At 40.4% G+C, this 11381-nt stretch overlaps 1 protein-coding gene across 1 annotated transcript; it reads left to right on the top strand.

Annotated features, from left to right (window-relative positions):
* Positions 1-354: 354 nt before the first annotated feature.
* Positions 355-10527, top strand: TAF1A (TATA-box binding protein associated factor, RNA polymerase I subunit A). The gene is made up of 10 exons (XM_042814888.1): positions 355-522; positions 807-976; positions 2234-2347; positions 3513-3711; positions 4498-4628; positions 5463-5621; positions 6681-6747; positions 7942-8062; positions 9171-9331; positions 10208-10527. Exons 1-10 carry the CDS (start codon positions 444-446, stop codon positions 10327-10329), a joined length of 1323 nt encoding a protein of 440 aa, XP_042670822.1. The 5' UTR covers positions 355-443; the 3' UTR covers positions 10330-10527.
* The last annotated feature ends 854 nt before the right edge of the window (positions 10528-11381 follow it).

Below are 11381 nucleotides of genomic sequence, written 5' to 3'. Positions count from 1 at the left end.
GGGGCTGGGTGGGCTTTGAGGTCCCCTCCAACCGAACCCATCGCAAACTAACAAAAAATCAACATAGAAAACGGAAAAAGTAACTACAGGATCTAATCAGCCATTACTTTTAGAGTAACCTTTGCACCAGGCACGGCCCTTGCACTCCCTCGGCACGAACTCGGAGGGCGGCAGAACCCCCCTCCCTTTCCCTCACGACGACGGAGCGCCTCGATGCCCTCAGCGCGCAGGCGCAAGAGACGATCCGCTCCCAACATGGCCGCCGCTCTGCGCCACGCCTTACAGAGCGCATGCGCTTTCTCCCGGCCTTCTCCACATAACTGGCAGCTGAAGCCCGCCCCCTTCCCGCCAGGCTCAAAAATGGCCGCCGCCCTCAGGCGCCGTTTGGTGTAGTTACAAAAGTGGTTTGTTGTCTAGCCGCTCCGGCTGCTCGCTGTGGGGCCATGGATGGTCCCCAGGTGGGGAGCGCCCTGCAGCCGGCCCTGCACCTGCCCTTCCTGCCGCGACACCTCTACCGAGCGGGTAAGGGTAGCGGGAGCCCCTCACGGCCGGCCTGCCGCCCTCGCTGAGGCGAGCGGGGGCCCCGGCGCGGCCGTTGTGCTGTTCCCGCTCCGTGTTTCCAGTCTTTTTCGCCCCTGCGGAAAATGGGTGTGCTTAGCTTCTAAACCACGTAGCTTACTGTTATCTTCTGTAGTGGCTGAGAGAGCTCCTGAAAGAGGGGTAGTTGAAGTAGCAGGCAGGTTGTTACCTGGTAAAAGCTCTGATTCCTGGGTTTAGCTGACTTTTTCGTGTTTTGCTTCGTTTAGCATCTTCCAATGAGCGCAGGTTAAACTTCTGGAGGAGCAAGGAGTTGTGTTTGAATTACATCCAGGATGCGCTGCTGCAGAAGCAGTGGAAGAGAGCTGCGGAGTTCCTGACCTCCTACATCGAGTCACTGGAGAAAGACTTCTCTACAGAATACATGGGGCCGTCAGAGGTAAGCCTGTGTCCCTTAGCTCAGTTCTGCAGTTGATAAGATACTTGCAAGAAGTGCCTATGGTATTTCAGGGCCCTTATTTTCTTTAACTATTCATAAGCTTAATTAAAAAGTATGTTTGTAACTTGAAAAGTTAAGAAACATTCATAAGTTAAAATTAGCTCATTTAAAAAAAAAATTAATGATAGAGGCATTGGAGCTTCTAAAAACAGTTAAGAAACCGTTGGATGGTATGTGGCAGGAGGAACACCGATCTTCATCATTGATAGTGCTGAAGGCAGCCTGCTGTCCATTAAATGTCTCTCAGGCTACCTTTAAACAAGTATGCCTTTGTGCTGGGAGGTTAGCTGATCTTGCTGGAGCCTGGATTTTGCTGAGATCTCCCTCTCAGGGCTGCTGTGGATCTATAGTGCTCTCTGATGTATCTTTTCTGGCTGTACTTCTGAAAAGTTCTCTAGGCTTACAGACAGTGTTGTGGGTTTTTTGGTCATTCTTTTTGTTTGTTTGCTTTTTCAATTTATTTACGGAGGTCAGTAGCACAACAGATGAAAACTTGGCTTAAGTTAATTCCATCAGTAGCATATCTACAGAAATTGTTCTTCATGTAGTCTTCTGAAATGGAGAAGCAGTGAATATGTTTGCAACTTGCATGCCATCAATCAGAATCTGAAAGCCAGTGGCTCACTGAATTCAGTGCTAGCTCTTCCAGTACTTTGAAAACTCCTAAGCAGGTACTGAGCTAGAAGCAGCAGGAAGGGAATCAAATGATGTTGGTAAATGAACTGATTTGATTGCCTTCTGCATGCAGGCCTTGAAAACAAATTATGTTGACGGAGGAGCTACATCTGATTGGGAACAATTTTTATTGCTAAATTTAAGAATTGTGTGTGTTACATCACAGTGGGAACAAGTAAAAGGGAAGCAGAAATTTTCAATAACTTTGAAGCGTATTTTTTTTATTAAGAAGCGAGGTAACAAATATGGTTTTCATAAGTTTTGCTGATGTGCTGTATTTATAAGGAGCAGTTGTGAAGCACACATGGAATGTCAGTTTAAAAAAGAAACAACAAAACTCTAGATTAATGTGTGTAACTGTAACAGTAGACAGCACAATACTCACTTTTTATTTGCAGTGCAGATGTGCATTTTATTCATATGTTACAGTAATTATAGGGTTGATAAATCTGTGTAATATGGTGACTGCTCCCACTTTTGTACTAAAGTTTTTTTGCATTTTTTTTTCCCCCATATCAATAGGTGATTTGGAGAATAGGAACAGAAATTCTGTGTAATCATTCCCCCAGGAACATAAGAGAATTCAATTCTTTCATAGAACAGATGAAAACTTTAGGAGTAAAAAGGTATTTGAAGGTGAGTGTACTTAATGCAGTCTTGATGGTTTTTTCCACACGTTTACCTGAACGTCTATCTGAGTGTTACTGCTTCTGAAAGCTCTCTTGAAATATCACTGGCAACAGTGTCAAAAAAGATAGTGCAACTGAGTGACCAGTTGTGTGATGTTTCAAGGGCTGTTCCTTAGCTGACCACATCTCATTTGGACGATACATTTTTGTCTGCTTTCAGTAATGCTTAGATTCTTTAATTACTCTTCAAACTGTTAGATTCATTTTCATACATGCCCCATTAATGGCTGATTGTACCTGTGAAGTCTTGTTTCCAGTCCTTAATTTGACCCCTGTGCTCCTGGTCAAACAGCTGTAATTAAACTTTGCTCGCTTTTCAAGTAGCTAATTTGTGTATAAAATAGAAAAGCTTATTCTGGGGACACCTGTGTCACTCAGAACCCAGTTCTTTTCCGATGATGACTTATTCAAACTTGTTTTGGTTTCCTTGGCTGTTTCTGATTTCTGATGTTTCTGTCTTTCAGTCTGTTGTATTTGTTCAAAGTCCTCCAACACTAGTTCCATACACGAGTTTGCTAACTGAAAGCTTAGACTCTCATCCAGTACCTAACCAATATGATAGTGTGGTTGGGTGTTCTTTTTTTTCAGGTGTTTGGCAGTTGCATAACAAACTGAAACTGAGCGTAACCTACTAGGTTTCTTCAGGTCATTTCTAGCTCTTCTGAAATAGATTCAGCACTTAATAATGACAAGTGAGGTTTTGGGCCATGTGCTTTCAGCTGCCTTGATAATAGTAAGTACAGCTGAAATTTACTACCTGACTGATGACTTTCACCCACTCAGATTTCAAGAGCCTTGTAATAATCTTTCTACACCATCTTCAAACAGCAAAAAATTACTTAAGTTCTTGATGCCTACTTCAGTCTCCTAGTGACAACTTGCCTTCTCCCATTCTTGCTTTTTGCCAAAGTTCCCTATGAATATACAGTTTGAATAAAACAATGTGTGAAACCTGCTTCTAATAAAAATATTTTGCTATGTTTGTGTTTTTTATTTTGATGTCAGTAATGAGTGTCTCTTCCCTTTCGCTTCCTTGCAGATGTTTGCTATATTATTGAGATTCTTTCGAGTTATGATGTGAAATACTGTGGTATGGACTGCTTGAATTGCAGGTTTGTTTAGAGCACGCCTTTCACCTCCTTTGTAATGGACGGATAGATGAAGCCTACCAAAACCTGTTGCTGGCAGAGAGTTGGAGGTTTGGAGAACGAACAGTTGCTCAGGATGAAGAAATGAAGCTGATTCAGGCTTACAGGGGACTGCTGGACTACTATAGCTGGTCCAATCAGAAGAACATACTGTTAGAGTATGGTAAGTCCAAATTCTGCTTTTGTATTGAGCTGTAGACTTCTTATTCTTGCAGGCATCACTGTTGCAGTCATATTTCCACATAGACTGCTCTTCTGTCTGAATTTACATATGAAAGCACTAAAAGGAAGTACTAGTCTTCAAAAGCTTTGGGTTTTGATGGTGTACAGATAATCCTGCAACAATGGTGGTGCCAAAATAGAATACTAACATGCACTTTTCTAGTGTCCTGGAATACTGTTCTGAAACAAAGCAGTGTTTTCACCCCGAATCATAATTCTTGTATTCAGCATCACTCAATTCTTGTACAATTCTTGTACTCAGCATCACCTAAAACAATCATCAAAGGCGTGTTTTCATCTATATCAGTGTCTTCTTTGTACTGCTGCTAGAACTTTGAGAGGTAACAGAAGCCACCCAAACTTGAGTTTTCCTGATTTTTTTTTTTTTATTGAAAGGTGAAGATGCAGAGGTTGCCACTTGGATGTGGCATCTAATTCAGCATACACCTGCTGGCTGCATGGCTGAATCTCTACTTGTTTATTTGACAAGATAAACAGACTTTATACTGGTATCTTAGAACACTGCCCATCATGAGTTTGGTTGTAGGCTGGGATACAGAGCAATGCAAATCTCTTGTTCCAGTACTGGTGGATCTGAAGCCTTTTTTCTTAAAAAGCTTTGACTGGAGCCCTGGCTTTGCAAGATGTGATCACCTTGTAGATACACCACTTCAAGATATTTCTGAACTAATAAAGCTAACTATGGCGTTCCTTCGTGTTTTCACAGAGAAGGATGGAGTTGAAGACTTGTCTGTTGAACAGGAAATGCACGGCTCCTTTCGGAAGGCAGCAGTGAACTTAAAGGAGATCATTAAAGTACCTGGAGTCTGGGATCTCTTTGTGAAACCCTATGTGGATGTAAGAGTGTATTTTTATAGGTCTCTTCCTTTTGTCTCTTTTGGTTCTTTGTCTCATTTTCATTTAGATGCAAGTCTGCAGTTCAGCTGTGTGTGGATGACAAGTAGTTTTAAAAACAACATATGTAGTGATATCCCACTAGCTTTGATTTAGGTATGTTTGTGGGACTGTAGGGCCTGCAGGGCCTGCATAGTGTACAAAAAGAGCTTTATCTGTGGGCTGCCAAGAAAAAGAGACATCCAACTTGCACATTCTGTTTTCCTGGTGCTAGCAGAGAAATTGGAGCACAGCTGCTTTGTTTAAATTCCTGAAAGCAAGTTGTCTTTTTGGCAGGGCAATGTTTTTCCTGGTGGCACTAAATCTTGAACACCAAACATGCAGTCTTTTTTTTTTTTTTTTTTTAAGTATCTACTTACAAATTTTAACTAATAAATAAAGTTAATCTTAAAATTGAGAAGATTTACTCTCAGTGCAGACGAGCTCTGACTTCTTTGAGTGTTTCTTATGGAATTTTACTAGGTGCTGACGGCTGCCAAGTTCTCTGAGTTCTCTTCAAAGACATGGCAGTCTGCTTCAATTTTTTTTTCCAGTGAGGAATGATGATAATTCTTTAACGAGCAGGGAAGTGCAAATGTGATTTTCTTCTGTAGCTGCTTCTATGTGTCAGTTCTTAGCTACCTATGTTAAAGGTAACCAGTAAAATTAAAATACTGCAGTGTAACTCGCATCCAGTTTTCTGTGGTGCTGTTGGATAGTTCTGTAGCAGCCTAGAATGAACTGTAAGAAGTTTAATTGCTAACATGAAGCAAACTAATGACAAGCTTAACTTCTTAGCTGTTGGAATTCTATGGAGACCACCAAGAAGCTCGTGAAGTATTAACGGATTATGCTTACAACTCAAAGTTTCCTGCAAATCCCAATGCTCATGTTTACCTCTATCAGTTCTTAAAGAGACATGGTGCACCAAAGAAATCACTGATATCTGCACTCAAGGTATATATAACACTGTAATTGCAGTCTGTGGTTGTTCACTTTGCATGGTGCTATGATGGTTCAGTTGTCTCCTGTTGTAGTATTTGCCTTACTGTATTTTTTTGTGGGAAGCAAAGGGTTGGGAAGGGTGTTCTAACAGGTGGAGCAAATAGTGCATCTTACTGTCTTTGCTGTCACTGTGAAACTGGTGCATCAAAAGCTCTGTAAACAAGCTCCCATCAATTTTTCATGGCTCAGGAAGTGCATGTATATAAACATGCATTGATTTCCATTGTAGTTTGATCTTTATTCAATAAACGATTAGGTGCTTGCTTTTCTCACATGCCAGTTCTGTCCAGCAGTTAGTTTTGTTGTTCTCAGTAAGCAGTGAACTTAAGGTTCAGTAGAAGTTTACTTCTGGCTGTCAGGAAAAGCCCTGCTGCGTCGTGGCCCTTTGTGTATCTGCTTTTAGATTCCCTCTTTTGTTGCCCTTGCACGCTGATAACTTTTCCAGCAATGTTTTTCAATCTCTTTTGCCACTTGATGGCACTAAAATGCTTTTGTTTGGGCAAATGGTTTCAAAACAGCTTCATAAGTTTAGACTTAGATGGCAGCCTGTATATATAAAGTTTCATCTTCACAGTATTTTTTTTTTTTTTTAGCATTAATTTTATAGACTTAATTTTATCTTATAAGATAGTGGCAGATCTGAGAACTGGTCTGATACATCCTGCAAATGCACAGAGCAGTAGATGGGAGCTAGAACAGGTGTAGGAATGAAAGAATGTAGTTTTCTAAAAAAGACAGTGGTATGGGCTGCTCCTGGGAATGTTGCATTTGTTGCAGGGTTTTTCAGTAGTCATGAGGGCATTTTATGTGCTGTGTCACCAAGCAGTGTTACAGATGTGCAAATTAGCTCTTGATAGTCATTCTTTGTATCAAGGCAATTGGGTTACCTGATTGCACAGCTTTCCTAAGGCACCAAAGAGCTCTGAAGACATTGCTGCTTTGGATGCAGTAGAAACATTTGGAAGCTTTCACATTGTTTCAATGTATGTTTTGGGTGTTGGTTTTTTCCAGATCTTGCATGATATTGTTCCCTGTCATGAACTAATGATACATTTTAATACGATGCTTCAAAAATCAAGTAAGTCTTTAAATATATTTGCTCTTTATGCTTAATCTAGAATATAATTGTTCTACAGCCTTCTTTTACTGAAGTAGTAGTACTTATTATAAGAAAAATCCTAGCCTGACTTTCTGATCACAGAAAAACATTCAATGCAGGCAAGTAGGTATTTACAGGCTTGTGTGAACAAATACCTGTCAGAGCTCAAAGGCTGACCAAGCAGTAGGTCATAATGCACGGTCAGGACCTCAAAAATAATTTGTTTGGAGGTGCACTAGTCTGAATGCTAGTTTCACTACTTCCAAGGTATGCTGTTCTAAATGCTAAACTCAGTATTTGCATTTGGAGGGGCCTTTTCTCTTTTGTGGAGGAGTTGAAATGGATTTATGCATTGGTTTGTTATGTATTGAAAGAATAGCATCTACTGGTGAGTTTTATCTTCAAGCTGGTGGAAAAAAGTCTTCTCATTTGGAGACTGCTTTTCCATGCTGATCCATTGCTTTCCAAAATGGGCATCTTCTTGCAACCTGGTATGTAAGTCTGCAGATAGATAGAATGTCTGGGAATCAAAATTATTCTCTTCTGTTGTTCCTCTATGTGAAAAATAAAAATCCCTTTTGGCTGAAACCTCCCTTTTTCTGTTCACACATGACTCATTTGTTAAATTCTTGTAGCTCTTGAAAGCAATCTGATTTTTGGAGTAATAATTTACCCTGGTAAATATTTCCAGCTTTTACCTGCTGTGGTAGGTCGTTTTTAAGAACACCTTTGGTATAGTAGCTGCTGTTGTGAAATGCCTGTTCTATTCATGTCAGTCCAATTTCTTTGTTTTGATATCTCAGGACTTGAAACGTTCCAGGGCACTGTGTTCTCTTCCCATAGGAAGAACGTGTTGAACAACAGCACTGGCTGGAAGCAGTGATTATAACAGCAGCATCTGTTGTAAGCAAGGCAGTGTGGGATAAGTGAGTGGTCTTGTGTGCCTCTTTGAGTCAGCAGCATTTAAGGAGGGTCTCTGCTGTGAATTGTGCTCTAGACCCAAGAACACTTAACTTTCTCTCTTGGAAGAGGCAGAAAGCAGTGGGGGGAGCCCTCAGTAAAAGGGAAAGCAGCAGTATGTGGGAAGGAAGTTTGGAGAATATTTTAATTGTTACTTACTAGTGAGTTCAGATTAATCCAGCTAATTCATTAATCAGCCTAATCTCTTTCCAGAGAAACGAAAAAGACGTCGACTGGGGCTAGAAGTTATCTTTGCAGTCTTGGATTATGCTGGCTGGAAGAAAAATGTGAAAGCATGGAGTTGCTTGGCAAGACAGGTGAAACAAATTGTAATGTAAGTGTAACTGATGTAAAGTGCTAAGAAAGGAATTTGTGTGTCAAATCTCCACCTCTGGACAATTGACAAAGTGATTCTTTTGTAACCATTGTCTTTCATGCTGGTAGGTGGAATACTGGGCTGGCCTGTACTGAGTTCTGTGGCTGTGCTTGGCTGCAGGGTGCTTTCAGTGGCAGGCTAGAAGAAATTATTACTAAGGGCAATTCTTAAATTTTCACTGTAATCATTAGCTGAAAAAGGTTTTTACCAGGTCGTGTTTATGCAGAAAATGCTGTTCAAATGTCTGGATAACATTTACTGCCTGTCACTGTTCTCCTTCTTCCAGGAGAAAAACAATAGTTAGGTCTTTGCTGTTAAACATACATTGGCTGTAACAGGTTTGGGCATCAGTGGACTGCGAAGGGGTCATGGTGTGTTGTGTTCTCCTTTGTTGGTAACTTACAGAATACAATGTGTTCTTAACAGCTAAGTCAGATGCCTGGGGATTGATACATACTTGCTTATGTGTTCAGAGGAGGACTCTGATTTCAGGAGTCCCATCTCCAGGCAATCCATGCCCAGAAGATCTCTAATGTCTGGGTTTTTTTTTCCAAAAAAAAAAAAGAGGTTTTAGTTTTTTTTTTTTTAAGCCTTGCATATTTATGGTGAATCAATTCAGTACTGTTTGACCATTTTGCTATTTTATTGCTGCAACTACCTATGCACAAGGTCCAGAAGTTAATGGGTTAAAACTGGGGATGTTGTTGCATACGGTTAGGAAAAATGGTACAATGCTTGAACTTTGCAGTTTTGTTTTTGAGGACACAGCTTCAGAGTACCTTGAAATACAGGGCATTGTGGTCACTTCCCTGGTGTATAGATTGTTTTCATTTCTGACATGCTGTAAGGTCTTCAGTGCCGAAGATAATGGGATAAGGAAGTATTTGCAATACAGTAGTGTTTGATTATGCATAGATTAACCCAAAGTTTTCTTTAAATACTGCTGCTTAAATTCTTCAGTCTGCAGTGTAGTGTCAAAGTCTGCTAACATACCAAGCTGATTGTAAAACTCAGTGCCTCCTCTTCACTATTTCATCTCAATTTTTCTTGTTTTACCTTTTTGCAGTTCTGAGAAGCATCTTGACTGGATTAAGCGGGAGTGGAGCTCCAGGAAGGACTGGTGGCCAGCCTTCCATTTTAGCCGCTACTTAGCAAAGAGCAATTGGCAGGAAAATGAAAGCCTTTCGTATGAAAAAGCTCTGGTGGCTGGAGTTCTTCTAGGAAAGGGTAATACTAAATGTTCTTTCTCACTACATACACTAGAAATAACATCTAGTTCTAGCCCTAATGAGATAAGATGCATCTGTTCTGCTCCCTGGAAGAAATGCTGTTTCTTTCTTCTAGGGAAGATTGTGGTCTTTGAAGTTAAATGGGAGAAAAATGTTTAAAACAGTTTGATGTTCCTCTCTAAGAGACCTAGCTTGCATAACTTGCCTTCTCCTGGGTTTGAGTTCAATTTTACTTGGCCTTGTTGAGCAGTCACAATACCACAGACTCTGTTTATAACCTTGAAACCACAATTTCAAAAATATACAGCAGGATCCTGAGTGAATGTTGTGAGGGATACAGAAAGTTTGCTCTCTGGGCTACAGTCTAAGCAGTGTCTTAGCAAATACTGAGGATTAGGTGGTCCTTAAGGATCTTGTGAGTGATGTAACATAGAAAAGAGGAGGAAGGAGGTCTTGAGTGAAATTAGTGACAGTTCAATAAAAAAGTGAAAGTCAGGACTTTTGAGGTAGTATTCATTGAAATGTTGCTGAAACCAGTTAGAACATCTGACCAGGAAGTGGTGACAAAATTAAGAATGAGAATGTGGTGTGAGAGCATAATTTATCTGTAAGTTTGGGCCTTCAGTTAGTTAGAAGATTTATTCTTTCCATTCTTTTAACTTCCAGACTCTGTAGAACAGTTTCTTGTGTTGAAAGTCTGTTCAGCTCTCAGTAATTTGGTGCTGCAGTTATGTTGGTAATGTGCATGTCTTGGATTGTTTTATTGCCTTCTGAAATAGAGAACTTGCATACTTGCATGCTACTTAAAAAGTAGAAGTGTTTTGTTTGCTTGCGTTGTGGTAAAGCTGACATTACTTTTTCTTCTCTTGCTTAGACTGCAAGTACTTTAAATACGTGTCGCACCATGGCTGCAAAGCTCAGGTGAAAAGGTTTCGGACACTCAAGAAGTTTGTGAATAAGCACAGCAGTGCCTACCTGAGCATATCTGGTCTTTGAGATTCCTCTGTACAGCTGTGATTAAAAGGTGTCCTCAAGGGTCTTGCTGCATTTTTTTCCCCTTGTGAAACTGGCTTTTGTATTAGCATTAGTCTAAAATCTGCTCTAAAGAGAAACTGTCAACTCTAGTAGATTATTTTTTTTTCTGTTAAAAGCACTAGGTTTGTATTTATTTCATAATAAAATTATGTAAATCAATGGATGATGCTGAAGAATTTCTTTAAGTTTTTGATTTCTGTGAAATGCAAACATCAGTAATTTCATGCATACCTTGAGAACTACTTGGTAATTATGGTATAGAGTTTCTCTGATATTGTAGGGTGGCTCTTATGTTCACTTGTATGGATGCTGATTTAAATGGCTGCTGGAAAACCCACTCAGGGCTAGTTGTGGCAATCATAAGTGGGATGCTTTAACCTACAAACAGTGTGTGATGCAGCATGAAGCAAGTTTCTCACTACAAGTGTTGTATAACTTGTTTATGGCTGATTTCCTGAAATATGTGGAAATTTGAGAGGCCTGTACTTCACTCTTTCCATTGTATATTGAGATATATAGGCCATGAAGCAACCTGTTCACATAGCTGAGGCATTTTGACGTACCCTAGTCAGTTTCCATGCGTTGTATTCATGGCTTGTGTCCTGTTCAAGGGAAGTCCTCATACTGTTGGGGGGGGAGCTGAAGGTAGGATTGCTGCTGTATTGTGGTGATGGGAAAGCTGGTGTTGCAGAGCTTCAGAGAGAAACAGCACTGAACTACTGAAAATGTTACGAGCTGCAAAGAGGATTGCTACAGCCTCTTCTGCAGTCCTGCCTGTGAGTTGAACTGCACACTGTTGCTGTGTTTGGAAAGCAAATGTTAATGTGTTGTCACAAACTAGCATTCCAATTCATTTAAAAACAACAACAAAAATCTTTCCAAGTACTACTTCTGTTTTAATGACAGCTCTGTAGAATTCAGTTGGGTGGCTGGCTTGAGCCACCACTGGGAATGACTAAAGATGTCTTTAACAGTGTGGTACTATATGGATAAGTTCAGCTGTGCTTTTAATA

The sequence above is a fragment of the Centrocercus urophasianus genome, unplaced genomic scaffold (assembly GCF_019232065.1).
Source record: "Centrocercus urophasianus isolate 14NV4802_14NV808 unplaced genomic scaffold, USGS_Curo_1.0 seq_10, whole genome shotgun sequence".
Taxonomy (NCBI): domain Eukaryota; kingdom Metazoa; phylum Chordata; class Aves; order Galliformes; family Phasianidae; genus Centrocercus; species Centrocercus urophasianus.
The sequence above is the reverse complement of the archived record's forward strand: the minus strand, read 5'-3'. Positions and strand labels throughout refer to the sequence as shown.

Excerpts from the sequence above, each read along its gene's own strand:
- TAF1A (XM_042814888.1), top strand. The coding sequence starts at position 444 with ATGGATGGTCCCCAGGTGGGGAGCGCCCTGCAGCCGGCCCTGCACCTG. Across the intron at positions 5,622-6,680 it reads CACTGATATCTGCACTCAAG|ATCTTGCATGATATTGTTCC; the intron begins GTATATATAACA and ends GGTTTTTTCCAG. Across the intron at positions 8,063-9,170 it reads CAGGTGAAACAAATTGTAAT|TTCTGAGAAGCATCTTGACT; the intron begins GTAAGTGTAACT and ends ACCTTTTTGCAG.